This window comes from Erpetoichthys calabaricus, chromosome 6 (genome assembly GCF_900747795.2).
Source record: "Erpetoichthys calabaricus chromosome 6, fErpCal1.3, whole genome shotgun sequence".
In the NCBI taxonomy this organism is placed as follows: Eukaryota; Metazoa; Chordata; class Cladistia; order Polypteriformes; family Polypteridae; genus Erpetoichthys; species Erpetoichthys calabaricus.
In genome coordinates, this window is record NC_041399.2 from 65,073,761 (window position 1) to 65,091,304 (window position 17,544).

Below are 17,544 nucleotides of genomic sequence, written 5' to 3' on the forward strand. Positions count from 1 at the left end.
CGTAGAATTTCGAAATGAAACCTGCCTAACTTTTGTAAGTAAGCTGTAAGGAATGAGCCTGCCAAATTTCAGCCTTCTACCTACACGGGAAGTTGGAGAATTAGTGATGAATGAGTCAGTCAAACAGGTTCCAGTTATGACCATTACGCGTAGAATTTCGAAATAAAACCTGCCTAACTTTTGTAAGTAAGCTGTAAGGAATGAGCCTGCCAAATTTCAGACTTCTACCTACACGGGAAGTTGGAGAATTAGTGATGAGTGAGTCAGTCAAACAGGTTCCAGTTATGACCATTACGCGTAGAATTTCGAAATAAAACGCCTAACTTTTGTAAGTAAGCTGTAAGGAATGAGCCTGCCAAATTTCAGACTTCTACCTACACGGGAAGTTGGAGAATTAGTGATGAGTGAGTCAGTCAGTCAGTCAGTCAGTCAGTGAGGGCTTTGCCTTTTATTAGTATAGAAGTCTGAAGTCCATATATCAAAGAAACACTTTCACAAAAGGTACAAATAAGAGAACGGTGGCATAATGGTATCAGCTCCTGACTGGGAATCAGAGGGTGGCGAGTTCGATCCCGCACGGCTCCACTTTGAGAAGTGAACTGCTCTTATTCTTACAATTTTAGAATAACAACATAAATTTGATTTCAGTCTGTAACAGCCGGTGTAACTTATGATACTGGTAAAGGTTAGCTTTTTTTTTTTTGTAGTAAGAGTGTCAATGTGGCATGTGAACGCGGATTTTTTTTTTGTGCAGTTATATTTTTGAATAAAAGCGCACGTGTTCTCTTATTTGTACCTTTTGTGAAAGTGTTTCTTTGATATATGGACTTCAGACTTCATACGTTATACAGTTTATGCCTACATTTTGTCATTTACTATTAGAATATGAAAAACGTTTCTGTTTTAAAAATGTGTTTGCACAGACTACTATAGAAACGGAACACACATGAAATGCGTGTATTCCAAATAACACTATATTATTTCCACTCTAAAACTCCACTTCAATCCCAGATAATCAAATCAAGGCAAGGCATGAGCTAGGAGAAATTCGTTCTAAGTCGGGGGGGGGAATGGAATAGCTGGCTGCTAGTAGCTTGTGTTTATCAGCACATTTAGATGACAAAGGACTCTGGCGGAGAGGTGCAAACGGATTTAAGACGCGATTTAAGGTGGGACGGATTTACGAGTTTTTTCGTAGGCTCTGGTAATTCTAGTGTTAACTAAACAAAATTAAATGAATTTAAAAAAATGTCTGGTGTTTTTCTTTCCTCTGCTGGCCCCAGAGTATGCCATCTTGGGGGAGAGGTAATACAGTACAAAGTCAGGAATTAAAGATTTCAATCTTTTTCAAAAAATATACACTTATGATTTGTTAATTGAATCAAAGCTTGTGATTCTATTGGTTATACAGTAACTTTAATTGTAAATCATTTCCATTTCAGTAAACAAGTTAACAAAACCTTAACTCAAACTATCAACGTCTGCAACGAGCCATTATGTGGGCTGCATTTTGTATTCATTCTATTGAATGACAACAAAATGCATCCTATTGCAATGAAATGTACTGCATCTTTCATAACAACATCATTACTACCTACTCTATTTTTTTGGGGCGGGGGGGAGTTAATCTGAGACACAGAGTCAAACGCAAAGACATCCTGAAGAGGATTAGGGGGTAGGAAACGTAGCCCCAAGCAAGTATTTTAAGAAAGTGGTTTCTAGAGAGAGAAATATAACCTGCAGTTGCTTTTGGCTTTCATTTTACGTTAAGTGTATTGTTCATTACTTTAGATTTCTTTGTTTCTTTCTGGAATGAATATAATCCTTTTGAACTTTTAAATACCTTATGCCAATTGCTTTACTGTTGAGTTCTTACCATCCCAATATACTATATGGTTTTCTCAGTACACAATGGCCAAATCATTAAAATGAATTTAGTACCCATCTTCCTTATCTCCCTTTACAACACTGATCTCAAGTCAGATCACTGATTTCTAATTTTATCTGGGCAGGCAAACAGCCTAAATGTAAACACATCATACTCATTAGTCCCAAGGATATCAGAGGAGTTCTCCTTACTGATACTTGGTAGCTCAACACACTTTATTAAAGCATCCTTTAAGAACGGCCTAAAATTAAAAAGAACAAACAACAATTCTAAATTAAAATTAGCCCAGCTCTATTTGATCCAGTATTATCTTATGTACTTTCCATCTGGAGACTTCTGAAGAAATAATTTGACTCAGCACCCAGGTAACACGCTCAGACCTCTACTATTAATAATAATTCGTTAATGATGGGTGAACATTCCTGTTCTTTCTTGCAATTGTCTTAGTGTGGCATCTGCACATAAGGCAACATTTATGACAACAATGGCCTCAGAGTGATATAGGATTTGTATGCAAGATTTGGAGTTCTCTTTTCCTATTTTTAATTTTATTTATAACTTCGATCTTTGCTATAGTCATATGGCAACTCTTTTATAGCCCTTCTACCTTATAACCCACTCATTTTCCTTTACTTCACAATGCCTTGTACTAATGATCTTTACAGCTATTAAAATTTACTGCTATTACATTTTAAAACACAATAAAAAGTATTTTATGCTTGTTTTATAATGCAGAAACAGAATTTCAGCAGCAATTCATTACATAATAAAATATCATGAGGTAGCAGAGCAAAGCAATGGCAAAAAACTAATTATAATAAATATCATTTAGTACTGTATACTATAAAAAAAAGTATCAAATTAAAAAAAAAATTTTTCATTGTTTAATAAAAAATATGTCAGATATAAACCTTATTACCCAGGCTCACATATTCTGCAAATTAAGGATTACTTAATCCCTAATTAATGATTAGCATTAGGGAAATGGTTACTCCAAAATTGTATGGTTGATATATAGCCACAGCAGAACTGAAGTTGAAAGTTTATCTAGCTGAAGTTTCTAGAAATTAAATGTAATTTGAAATAACCGCACTACTACTCAAAGAAAGTGAAAAGGAAGTCTTCAGCCTGGATACCACTTAACACTAGAATCCCTGAAGCCTACGAAAAAAGTTGTAATGCTGGGCCACCTTAAAGTCCTTTGCACCTCCTCATCAGCATCTTTGTTCTGCAAATGTGTTAATCAACACAAGCAGCAAGCATCTTGCTATCCTATCCACCACCAAGGCAGCTTAAGTTTTCCAAGCTCAAGTCTCTTTATCTGGGTATGAGGTGTCTGAAATTATGTAAAAAATATATATTGTTATTTGGAATACATGCATTTCATAAGTGTTCCGTGTCTACAATGATCTGGGAATATGTTGGATGACAGCAAATGTAAGACAAGAAATGCTGAACACATAACTAAAACAGAAACTTTTTCCAGGTTGTAGTAATAATGATGTTAAGTATATAATGTGTGAAGACTTTAGTCCAAATATCAAATAAACGCATGCACTTTTATTCAAGGATATAACCAAAGAGAAAAAAAATCATTCAATTTACATGTTGCTGTCAATGAGTTGAACACCCAAGCTCAAATATCAAATCGACAGAACATTGACATGTCTTCATGGATGGTGCAGAGGTAAGAACTGCTGTTTTAAAACTAAAAGGTTGTGGGTTTGAATCTGGGGGTTTCTCATTTTGAGTAGTTCGGCTGCTATTATTATTATTACTACCACTACTATATAATAAAAACATATATTTGATTTGAGTCTGCAACACCTGGTGTAAATTTTTGCTCTCTGTAAAAAATATTGCTGAATGGATATAAGCAGACACACAAACGCTGGTGAATCATGTCTTCTTGGTATCTTATTGTCACTTGAATTTTTTGTTATTCAGTTTTACTCTTGATTAAAAGCACACTTGTTCCATTATACCTTTGCAAAAGTGTTTATTTTATATTCGAGTAAGCACTTGAATGAGATCAAATCTGCCTCTGCCTCTCTTGCGCATGCACACACATATCCATGCATGAAAACGTCACTATTTGAAAACGCTGTATCATTTGAACATAAGTTGTCATTTGAATATGTTTCTTTTTTCGATATTGCCCATACTCCACGTTATGGTACAAGATACTGAGAATGCAGACAGGCTTCTTCTTGATGAGCGCAAACTGCAACAGCATGGCACTGCCAGATCTAAACACTAGCGTGTAGAATTGCTCGTGGACTTAAGCTGTAGGTGGAAGTTTCCATCCCCTTTTATTTATGGTGCCAAGCAGAGTTGTGTTGCAGTGCAGCAGTCTATTAGACAGCGAAAGCAATGTGAAAAAGTTGTCTGTTGTTATGGTTCTGCCTTTGTACAGAAACGGCTCCATAAGTTTTATGACCAAAGTCTTGGGAGTCTCTCCTCTGAGACAACTGGGATCTTCTCCTAAATAAGGAGTGGCATTGCACATGTACTTTGTTTCCAAATCTGCCACAATCCAAAGCTTTATGCCAAATTTGTCAGGCTTGGTTGAGATGTATTTCAAGAAAGGACAACGGAGCTTGGTTGGAAACAGTTGCTCATCAACAGTAATATGTTGCCCTGTGTTGTAACTCAAAACACAGTTCTCAACAAAACGTCAGAGATTGCAGTAAATCTGTCGTTTTTCACACGTTCTGCATGGGTGTCTTTGTTGTCAAAACGCAAATGCGGCATGATAGTCTGATAGCAGTCACGAGGCATCATATCTTTGATTGCCGGTACAACAAATAGTTTTGAGCATGCATCAGCCACAGCGCTGCTCTTGTGAAAAGAATGGAGATAAATGCCATCAACTCAGGGAGGGAGGGAGGGAGGGAGGGAGAGAGAGAGAGACACAAGTTCATTGTACCACGTGAACGTCACTGAGAGAATAAACCTGAATAATAGAAAAACAAACAAGCACTAACTTTTACAAGTAGCCAAAATTTACACCAGGTGTTACAAACTCAAATCAAATTAATGTTTTTATTTTATTATAGTAATAATAATAGCAGCTCACTACTCAAAATAGAGAGAGCATCAGACTTAAACCCACAACCTCTTGATTACGAGACAGAAGTTCTTACCACTGTACCAGCCAAGCAGACACATTGATTTTCTGTTGATTGATATTTGGGCTTGGATTTTTACACATTGACAGCAACATGTAAATTGAATGATTTCCTTTTCTTTGGTTATGTTCTTGAATAAAAGTGCACTTGTTTTGCTATACCTTTTGTAAAAGTGTTTATTTGATACGTGGACTAAAGTCTATACATATTATACACTTCATTACTATAACATGGAAAAAGCATGTTTTAGTTATGTGTTCAAAATTTCTTGCCTCCAATTTCCTGTGATATACAGTAACATTTACCCAGATCGCTATAGACACGGAACACAAATGAAATGCATGTATTCCATATAATGATATATTATTTACCCTGAACCAAGTGCATGCTCCCCAACCTGACCTGATACAACTCAAGGCACCTCACTCCTAGATAAACAAGACTTGAGCTCTGAGAATTTTACGTCTCCCTTCAGCTGCATCAGTGGGGGATGAGATAACAGGCTGCTTGCTGCCAGTGCTGATTGAAACATATGCAAAATAAAGATGCTGATGAAGAGGTGCGAAGGAATTTAAGGTGGCCCGGCACTACAACTTTTTTTGTAGGCTTCAGGGATTATAGCGTTAACATGACAGTGGGCTGCCTACTTCACAACTACATTTTTTCACCAGGTAAATGGACCAATACATTCAATCAATACAGTGACAGTAAAGCAGACTGTAAAATGCACAGTGAAGAATACAGAATTATGTCTCCAGTTTAGAGTTAAGTTTACTGTCATATGTACATTGTACAATGAAATTCATACTTACATGTATCTTCAGACAGTTGAACAAACATTCAATACAAAAAAAGTATACATGGCTTTTAAAAATATATATAATATATACGAAAAAAACTCTTCCTTCTTTATATCAGATTATGCTGCTTTTTAGTTCCCCATCTATAGCTTTGTTTATGTTTTGCACTGTGCAAAAAGTATATTTCAATAGAAATTATTAAAAACACTACTTTAAACATTTTCTGCTTTAATTCTTTAGTGTTTCACTCTATTGGTTTATTTTTTAGTTTTTTTACCTTCTAGTTTTAGCTAGTATTTAATTTGTTTGTTTTCAGCAAATAAATTTTACTTTTGTCATATTTTATTAGTTTTGTTTTACTCACCTAAAAATGTCCAGAGAAGACTTCATTTTGTTGCCAAATTATATATAATACATTTTGCATACCGGTCAGCTTACATGAATCATATAATTTCACTGTCTGTGACAGAACACAATTTTCTCATGATAATATCATAGCTTGCGGCATCCAGCATAAACAAAAAAAAATCCCAGAATTAAATAACTAGTATGTTCACCTGTCACTTTAAACTGTAATACCAATCTTCAGTTGTGTGATTTCAATTGCAAGCAGCATCACTGCATACTGAAAAAAATCTGTCAACATATATGTGGGTACAGTAGCCCAATTAGCACCTAAAAACATACTTAAGGAACAGTACTTTTACTTAAGTGAAATCACTCCTTCATAAATTTACTTGATTAAACATAAAGAGTATAAAGGTGAAAAAGCCAATTAAAATCCATCTAAAAACAGGGAGAATTTTGAAATTCCACACAACCAGTGATGGATTCACAATCTAAACCCATGATTTCATAACTGTGAGGCAACAGCACGAATTACTAGACCAGAAGGTCCTCAGTCATGGTCCTGGTGGGTCACAGTGGCTTCCGGTTTTCATTCCAATCAGTTTCCTAATTAGAACTTGGTCTAGCTGATAATGAAACTTGGTATTTAACTATATGCCATGTTAGCACATTCATTCATCAAAGACAAATTTCATTTACATTGTAGTTCAGAGGTCCTCAATTACAGTCCAGGAGGTCTGCAGTGGCTACAGATTTTCACTTCAACCAATTTCTTAATTAGAACCCATTTATTTACTGCTAAATCAATAAACATTTGGGCTTAATTTTAGTTATCTTGCCTGTCTCAATTCACAACCCTTAATTACCTATTTTAGTTTCTAGCAGCTGCATTAAGTTTTAATTGTTGCCCTTTTTCTTAACCAGACATAAGTTAATAATAAAATACAGATAACCAGTAAATCAGCAGCTCTCCAGCTAATGTGCTTACTTTGAAACCTGTGTATATAGACCATAAAGTATCTGTGTTATAGAAATATATATAGAAATAAATGAGAGGGGAATTGCAAAGACTAAGTTTAAATCTATTGTGGTCCACAAAACACATTGATAATGTTCTCAGAGAAGGAAAGTCTAAAGTGTAATTAAAATTTCACTTGAATGAAAGCACTAACAAACCAAATAGTTATATGCCAAGTTTAATTATCAGCAAGGACGGTCTTCTAATTAGGAAACTATTTGGAAGAAAAACCTGCAGTCACTACGACCCTCCAGGACTGTGACTGAGGACCTCTACACTAGACCATTCATACGTAAATTGTCAACAAGTTAATAGCCTATTTATCCTTGAATCTAGTGTCAAACACTCCCAAACTGGAGACATCTTCAGGTCTCTGGTCAGGTAAGCAATACCACCTCAGAACGAGAGTGGGCACGCTAGATAACACGAATATCTTTTCCATCTGCATTTCAGAGGGATGCAGGAGAAGTGATGGCACTTCCAGTTCATTCCTGCTTATCATCTCAAATCATTCACTCAATAAGCAAAATGTCATTAACCTTTTAACAGTGATCTGTCTCTGTATTGCGAGTGTCTTACTACCCTAAGTTCTTGTCAATAAGCCGCGGCTTATCTAAGGAAAAAAGTTGTGAAAATGAAAAAATAGAATATCAGCTTATACATAAGTCCGGCTTATACATCCATCGCGGGGGTTGCGTTCCAGAGCCACCCGCGAAATAAGAATATCCGCGAAGTAGAAACCATATGTTTATATGGTTATTTTTATATTGTCATGCTTGGGTCACAGATTTGCGCAGAAACACAGGAGGTTGTAGAGAGACAGGAACGTTATTCAAACACTGCAAACAAACATTTGTCTCTTTTTCAAAAGTTTAAACTGTGCTCCATGACAAGACAGAGATGACAGTTCTGTCTCACAATTAAAAGAATGCAAACATATCTTCCTCTTCAAAGGAGTGAAGCAAACAAATCAATATGTCTGTTTGGCTTTTAAGTATGCGAAGCACCGCGGCACAAAGCTGTTGAAGGCGGCAGCTCACACCCCCTCCGTCAGGAGCAGACAAAGAGAGAGAGGGAGAGTTTGTTTTTCAGTCAAAAATCAATACGTGCCCTTCGAGCTTTTAAGTATGCGAAGCACTGTGCAGCATGTCTTTTCAGGAATCAGCTTTACAAAAGATAGCAACGTGAAGATAATCTTTCAGCATTTTTAGACGAGCGTCTGTATCGTCTAGGTGTGCAAACAGCCCCCCTGCTCAATCCCCATACGTCAGGATCACAGATAGTCAGCGCAAGATTGACAGAAAAGTAAGCAATCTAGCTTCTCAACCATCTGCCAATAGCGTCCCTTGTATGAAATCAACTGGGCAAACCAACTGAGGAAGCATGTACCAGAAATTAAAAGACCCATTGTCCGCAGAAATCCGCGATATATATTTAAATATGCTTACATATAAAATCACAATTTAAATGACCGCTACGCGCTCGTGTTGACTCGGCGACGCCCAGAGCAGAAAGAACGCGCTCCGGCCGCTCCAACCGCGCCATGCGGGGAGTGAGAGAGACGGCAATATCTCACACTCTCTCCCCCCTTAAAGAAATTAAATGGGCGCGAGTGAGACCACTGACCTCCCTCCCTTCTATTAGTTATAGGTTATAGTACGTTCGGCTTATCCATGAGTCCGGCTTATCTATGATACGATTTTATTTTAAAAATTCGTATGATTTTTGGTCTCCGGCTAATACATGAGTCCGGCTTATAGACAAGAACTTAGGGTACTATGCAAGAGTGACTGCATGTTTTCATGCAAATTTCCATTCAAAATAATCAAAATCAGATTTAAAAACTTCAAATTTTTTTTCAACTAGGAAAGCTAGCGAGTTAGTCATATTCCAGGACTAGCTACACTATAGAAACAACTATTTATAGCCATATGTTTTTTATAAACTGGAGGTGATGTTTATATATGCCAAATGCTAAAAATCTTGTTTATTTGCTATACAAAGATAACTATTTGTGATATAACTGTTCCCCTGCCCCCATTTTTCAGTCTAAACATTGACTGGTCCTAGTGGAAGTAACTTCAGCTACTTTGCAAATCCCCAATGGCTATAATTTTCAAACTACTTAACTGGATCTTCCAAAAGGAACAAAATGGCAGGTTTGAGCACCTCACTATTGTTGTGACTCTCTGACAACTAGGTAAATATCTGTGACTGACACCCACTTATGGCCTATGAATCGACAATATAAATCTTTGGAAAGTGAAGTGGCTTTACTATTGGCTCTTGCTTGTTGAATGGGAAATTTGAGTGACAGCTGAAAATCTCTAAAGAAATCCACAGAATGAGCCAGCTGACAGTAAGGATTTGACACTTGTTCTTAATGGTAAAAGAGACTTTGCCAAGCTAAAAAAATAAATGCAAAAATATAATAGTAACAGTAGTTTTTTTTTATACCAATGAGCTCCAGGTAAAAGCATCTTTGCAAAAACCTACTTTGAAAAACAAATTATTCCAGAAACAAATAACAAAATACATGTAAAACATTCCCACTCACCTTTGCTTACATGTTATTGTGTTCTGTCCTTTTCCACCAAATAGCCCTTTAAGTGTAAACTGAACGAGTTGCCACTTTAATTTAAGCAGTTTGTGCAGACTATGTGGTGAATATTCCTAGGCAGTGGAGGGAGGCATAATTTACTTAATATTTAAATTTTGCCAGATGATGATGCAGAGGAGATCATTTGATCGGACGTCAGTTGTTGTTATATGGGTTCATTGTAAAAGCAGATGAGTTGCATACACACACACAAATCAATGTTCTTGTCTAACCTTACTTACAGTCAAAGTTTAATAAATATACCAGCTGCTATACACGCTCACACAAACATTATGAAAAGGACAAGTGTCATGAAAAAACTAATTTACAAGTAACAGCTTTGTTTCATTTTTTAATTTTCCTTTTATAAATCACATTTCTAGACAATTTATTTTTGCGTTATTTAAAAAATTATTTTTTCCCTGTTAACAACTGTTTTCCTTTGTGTTAATGTGAAAAACACCAATTGGTCTCACCAGACTATTTTCTTTACATAAATGAAATGGACAATGGTTGTTCTGGACATCCACTTACCTGGGACTGTCAAGTATGTATAAGACCAATGACAGAAATTTAGAAAGATGGTAGCAGTAATACTCTTAGTAATGACATGTTAACATCTTAGATGCTTACCCTGGGATCTTCCAGGTTTTATGTTTGAATGAGGCTTCTGTTTCTCATCATCTAAATTAGACTTCAATTGTATTGTTCAACTGCACGTTTTTATCTTGTTTTCTACCATTACGATATTAGAAAATTTAAATAGGCAGGGGCAACACATGTTTAAACTTACTATAGTAACTAATAAAGACATGCATAAAAGGAAATATACATCACCGTAATAAGGCAAATATTTTACAACTTTCAAAAAGAGAAAACATATTCATGAATACAATTAATTAATCTGAATAAAAATATATACCAATGAATCAACTCAACTTTCTTTAAATACTGTAAGCCAGACAGACAGATAAGACTTACAGAAGAAAGTGCACCCTGTATGGCCATTGTTTCTTTAGCTCCTTCTGTTGTTGGTGGAGAGTGCCTCTGAAGTTTAGTGGTGCAGTTTTCAGATGGTATTCCGGCAACAGTCACGGTTTTTATTGTTGATGAGGTAACAGCTGAAACAGTAGTTCCCAATATCTGCTAAAACAAACAAATAAGCCACTGCATATAATGATAATAATGCATTTTATTTATATAGCACCTTTCTATATATACACAAATGCTTTCACAGCTATAAAAGCTGCAAAGTATATAATGGGCTAATGAATATGGATCTGTGTAAAACAAACTATCACTAATATTGTGAAATGCAGGCTATTTTTTAATCCATTATAGGCAGTTATCTTAATATATTATGATTACCTGAACTGTAAGTAAAACATAACTATCTTGCTACTCTGAATGGGGTAACTCTGTCTAGTAATATTCATTTTGCAGCAGCTTGTGGCTCAGGTCAAATTCTCAATTATGTTATCTTCATTTATCAATGACCATTTGTGCAAAAAGAGAAGCAGTTTATATAAGAAATACTGTGTCGTATCTACATTTTGGAGTTCATTATGTGATTTAAATAAACACAAATTTTAAATTTCTCATGTGGAAAATGTAAACAGCACACACCTTCATTTATCACCATCTGAAATACCTAAAATTAGATTTAGGGTCACCCAATCAAGTGCTAAAGACTGGAACATCATTAGAAAAAAACATGGATGAGACTGTCTTATTTAAATGTCAGACATTTAGTTAGGTTTGCTCTTTGTTGCTGAAGTGTGTGCTATTATCATGCCCAGATCAAAAGAGCTCTCAAAATAAAATAAAATAAAATAAAAAAGGCTTCAGAAAGAAGGTTCTGGATGCCTAGGAGACTGACAAGGGATATAAAAAGATTGCCAAATAGTTTAAAAACAACCATTCCACTGCTTGAAAGATCATCTGCAAGATTTTCAACAACTGCCAACTTGTCAAGGCCAGGCTGCCCCAGCAAGTTCAGACCGAGAACAGCATGCAAAATGTTGAAAGAAACCTCTAAAAATCCCAGTACCAGAAACCTGTTTGGCATATACCAAGAGCATCATTTAAACCAGAAAAACCTAATACCAACTGTAAAATTAGGTGTTAGAAATGTTACAGTTTGGGGCACTCACCATCACAGAATCTACTATGAACTCTTCATTGTACAAGAGGATGCTTGTAAAACCCTTTGTCAGCAGATTGAAGCTCAACTAAAAGCAACATGACAATGACCTTAACCATGCCAATAAATCCACCAAGGAATGACTGAAAGGAAAGAAAGGAAGTGTTTCTGAACAGCCTTGTCAAAGCCAGAAATCTTAATTTCAATGACATGCTGTGGGGGTTATCAAACAGGCTGTGCACTGACACCCCTCCAATAGCTGAAAGAATTCTGCAAGGAAGAGTGAGATCAACTTTCTACAAATCGATGTCAGAGACTGGTAGACAGTTATGGGAAATGTCTATTTGGGGCTGTTTCTGTAAAAGTGGGTAATACTTAAGGGTGTACTTAAATTTTCCACAGACAGAAATTACATATCTGTTAATTTGTCAATGAATAAATTAACGCAAAGTCAAATTTTCACTTCTTTTCAGTTACATTACCTTTATCTAAAGATATTGTTTAAAATATATCAAATATTGATACAGTTTACTTCAAAAAAAGAAAAATACTTCATGGGCTGTACCTTTTTCATGACTGTACTACTTGTGTACCTATTCTAATCCTAGTCCTTGCTGTCACAATAATAATAAGTATACCATATATACTCGCGGATAAGTCGAGACTTGATTTTACCATATAATTTCAAGTATTGTCGGTCATATAAGTCGAATGCGGAAAACTCATGCTATTGGTCCAAGAGATTATGATATGCTAATGCCCACCTGAGAGAGTAACCATGGAGCACACTGCCTTTTCTCTATGTGTTGTGCCTGTGTGACAACACGGTAATACCCAAACTATTCCGAAGCGACATTTGCACTGTTTTGTGTATCTCACATCCTCATACACCTTTATCGTAAGAACAACCCTTATCTACGATGGAGCGTTCGATCAGAAGAAAATATGAAGCTGGTTTTAAATTAAAAGTCGTTGAAATGGAGAAAGAAATTGGTAACTGCGCTGCTGCAACAAAATTTGATGTGTCTGAGAAACTGGTGTGAGATTGGAGGAAGCATGATGTAAAAAATTAAGTGTTGTATTTTTGAATGGGCGTATAAGTCGGGGTCTGATATTATGATCAATTTTTCAGGTTTCAAGACCCAACTAATACATGAGTATATACAGTATCCCTAAATACCTGCTGGAGTTGGATTATTTAAAAATTGTTTTTATAAATCCTCGGTTAAAAAGATCAGTCTTGATAGATAACCTGAATGATTTTTACCCAATTTCTCACTTATTTCTAAATAAAGTATTTAATTTAAGCATATTAGGGCATCACAACTCACCTGTTACTTAACAGGGCTAGAATTTAGCACCATTTTGTATAGCCTGAAATTACAGTAGCATTTCAAGACTAGAATATGCTACTGAATGGGTTACTGGTTAATGCCAATGTGGAGCTACCCGGGTTTAGCACAGTTAAAGCGGACAGAGATGCAAGTACCTGTGGGAAGCACAAAGGAGGAAGACTCGCTCTCTATGTTAATACACGGTGGTGTAACTCTGGACATGTTAACGTCAAAATCTCCACTTGCTGCAGGGATATCGAACTGTTGGCCGTAAGTTTACGTCCCTACTACTTGCCCAGAGAGTTTGGACACGTCATTGTTGTCATCGTGTACATCCCTCCTCGGGCGGACATGGAGTCAGCGAGTGACATCATCCATTCTGCTGTTGCTAAGTTACAAACGCAGCACCCTGAGGCGCTTGTGCTAATTGCTGGAGACTTTAACCATGTGACGCTGGACAAAACATTACCTGCATTCTCCCAGTATGTGGACTGTAACACCCGGGGAAACAAGACTATTGATTTACTGTATGCAAACGTTAGACGCATACAGCGCCACCCCGCTGCCTGCGCTTGGGAAAGCAGATCATAACCTGGTTCTGCTTCAGCCTCACTATAAACCAAAAGTTAGAGTCCTACCTGTAACCACACGATCATTCAGGAAGTGGACCCCGGAGGCTGAGAATACTCAGAGAGAATGTTTTGGAACTACAGACTGGGATATCCTGCAGGGATCTCATAGTGAGAACATTGAGGAAGTTGTTGACTGCACTACTGACTACATCAACTTCTGTATGGACATTGTAGTTCCAGTAAGAACTGTACGCTGCTATGCTAACAACAAGCCATGAATTACAAGTGACATCAAGGGCCTTTTGAACCAGAAGAAAAGGGCTTTTAAAGACGGTGATCAGCATGAGCTCAAGCGCGTGCAGAAGGAACTCCGAGTCCAGCTCAAGGCAGCGAAGGAGCAGTACAGGAGAAAGCTGGAGCAGAAGTTGCAGAATAAGAGCATGAAGGAAGTGTGGGATGGGATGAAGATCATCACTGGCTGCAGCTCGAAGCGGGGTACCACCATCGAGAGAGACGTGAAGAGAGCAAACCAAATGAACAACTTCTTTAACAGGTTTGACCACCCTAACCCACTCTCACTCTCACCTCGGAGTATTGCACCCTCCACACATCCTTCTGCTGATACCAGCATAGGAAAGACATCCCCACCCATAATTACAACAGCGCAAGTGAGCAGAGAGCTGAGGAGACTTCGTGCCAGCAAAGCAGCGGGTCCAGATGGAGTATCGCCACGACTGCTGAAGGTCTGTGCATCGGAGCTGGGGGGTCCTCTACAGCGCATCTTCAACCTGTGCCTGGAACAGGGGAGAGTCCCGAGGCTTTGGAAAACATCTTGTATTACCCCAGTCCCAAAGGTATCACGTCCTAGTGAGCTGAATGACTTTCGGCCTGTTGCTCTGACATCACATGTGATGAAGACCATGGAGAGGCTGCTGCTTCACCACCTTAGGCCACAGGTTCAACACGCCCTTGACCCTCTGCAGTTTGCATATCAGGAGAAGGTGGGAGCGGAGGATGCCATCATCTATATGCTACACCGATCCCTCTCTCACTTGGACAGAGGCAGTGGTGCTGTAAGAATTATGTTTCTAGACTTCTCTAGCGCTTTTAACACAATCCAACCTCTGCTCCTTAGGGACAAGCTGACAGAGATGGGATTAGATTCATACCTAGTGGCATGGATCGTGGACTATCTTAAAGACAGACCTCAGTATGTGCGTCTTGGGAACTGCACGTCTGACATTGTGGTCAGCAACACAGGAGCGCCACAGGGGGACTGTACTTTCTCCGGTCCTGTTCAGCCTATATACATCGGACTTCCAATACAACTCGGAGTCCTGCCATGTGCAAAAGTTCGCTGATGACACTGCTATCGTGGGCTGCATCAGGAATGGGCTGGAGGAGGAGTATAGGGACCTAATCAATGACTTTGTTAAATGGTGCGACTCAAACCACCTACACCTGAACACCAGCAAAACCAAGGAGCTGGTGGTGGATTTTAGGAGGCCCAGACCCCTCATAGACCCAGTGATCATCAAAGGTGACTGTATGCAGATGGTGCAGACCTATAAATATCTGGGAGTGCAGCTGGATAATAAATTAGACTGGACTGCCAATACTGATGCGCTGTGCAAGAAAGGACAGAGCCGGTTATACTACCTTAGAAGGCTGGCGTCCTTCAACATCTGCAATAAGATGCTGCAGATGTTCTATCAGACAGTTGTGGCGAGCGCCCTCTTCTACGCAGTGGTGTGCTGGGGAGGCAGCATTAAGAGGAAAGACGCCTCACGCCTGGACAAACTGGTGAGGAAGGCAGGCCTATTGTTGGCATGGAGCTGGACAGTTTAACATCTGTGACAGAGTGAAGGGCACTCAGCAGGCTCCTATCAATTATGGAGAATCCGCTGCATCCACTTAATAGTATCATCTCCAGACAGAAGAGCAGCTTCAGCGACAGACTGCTGTCACTGTCCTGCTCCACTGACAGATTGAGGAGATCGTTCCTCCCCCAAACTATGCGACTCTTTAATTCCACCCGGGGGGGTAAACATTAACATTTAACATTATACATAGTTATTGTCTGTTTTTCACCTGCATTATTATCATTCTTTAATTTAATATTATTTATTGTATCACTATGCTGCTGCTGAAGAATGTGAATTTCCCAATGGGATTAATAAAGTATCTATCTATCTATCTATCTACTGGACAAATGGAATTTATTATTCTAGTAATAATCATCAGGATAACTCATCTATATATATCTATATATCTATATATATATATATATATATATAATATATAAAATTCTTTTCACATTTGAAACGGAAATTACGAATAAGCATTTGAAACGGAAATTACGTATGACCACAGAGGAACAGGAAAAACATTCTTAATAAACCTGATTCTTGCCGAGAGAGCAAATGGTGACATAGCTCTGGCTGTAGCGTCATCGGGAATCGCTTCTACATTATTAGATGGAGGCCGTACAGCACATTCGGCATTGCAATTACCATTAAACCTCGCTCACAACGAAAATCCAATTTGCAACATACGCAAGGGCTCTGGAAAGGCAAAAGTCTTGCAACATTCAAAGATAATAGATCCGATTTGCAACATATGCAAGGGCTCTAGAAAAGCAAAAGTCTTGCAACATTCAAAAGATAATAATTTGGGATGAGTGCACCATGGCACATAAAAGAGCTTATGAAGCCTTGAACCGAACAATGTAAGATCTCAGAGATCCTACCAAAATAATGGGAGGTACTGTCGTTTTACTCGCAGGAGATTTTCGTCAAACATTACCAGTTATTCCACGAGGGACACCAGCGGATGAACTCAACGCGTGTTTAAAATCCATGCTTCTCCCACGGACAGTTATATGTCGCGTGTTCTCCGGTAGGTACACCAAAAAATGTATACATTTATGCACGTAATGGGCAAACAAAAAATGTAGTATACCCGAAAGCACTACAGTAGTACTCAATGTATCTTTACTTCTTAAATGTTAATGTTTTACTGTTTAATAATTTATACGTTTCTTATATGTTGTTCAAATTCTTTTATCAAAATATTTTACTGTTTAATAATTTATATTTATATGCAATGTGCTTCTTATATATTACTTCATATTCTCATATGATAATGATGTTAATAATGTTGTTTATATTGATTTCTATGTTATTGTAAATGCTCTTTATTTGTTGAAAAATAAAATTGGCAATTAACAAATTTATTTTATAAATACTACATTTTATTTTTTCCCTTGCACTCAGTGAGTGAAGCCACTGGGTAATCAGCTAGTTTACAATAAAATACCTTTATGTAAACATTGTAACCATAACAGGTTACACAATTTATTAAGGAAGACCAACATTTTATTTTAACTTATTACCAAATTCAGTTAATCCAATGGGAAGTCACATGGGTTCAAGCGTATGGGGAACAAGGCAGGAAATGTGTTTCCATTTATGTTTTCATTATTTTCCATAAACGTAATATGCTAGATTTTCAAGTTGAGGATTATATGTTAACACATCTTCTATTAGAAAAATTTATTGAATAGAAGATGTAAACCAAAATACTTTGGGAATTACAACATTTTATAATTGTGATTTTCATATTTGCTGTTATGATGGTTGGTGAATTTGTAGGTGGGAAATGAATAGACTTGTTATTCAAGGTAATAGTTTGGTTCAATTATGCATGCAA

The 17,544-nt window shown here is 37.4% G+C and overlaps 1 protein-coding gene across 2 annotated transcripts in view; it reads right to left on the minus strand.

Annotated features, from left to right (window-relative positions):
* The window catches only part of LOC114653365 (transcription initiation factor TFIID subunit 4-like), a 333,979-nt gene that overhangs the window by 299,113 nt on the left and 17,322 nt on the right, over window positions 1-17,544 (minus strand). Inside the window, exon 4 of one of the 2 annotated variants that reach the window (XM_028803639.2) lies at window positions 10,766-10,927. In XM_028803639.2, coding sequence (XP_028659472.2) covers window positions 10,766-10,927 — 162 coding nt within the window. Of the gene's footprint in view, window positions 1-10,765; window positions 10,931-17,544 lie in introns of both variants that reach the window. The other variant, XM_028803638.2, reaches the window with a different exon arrangement.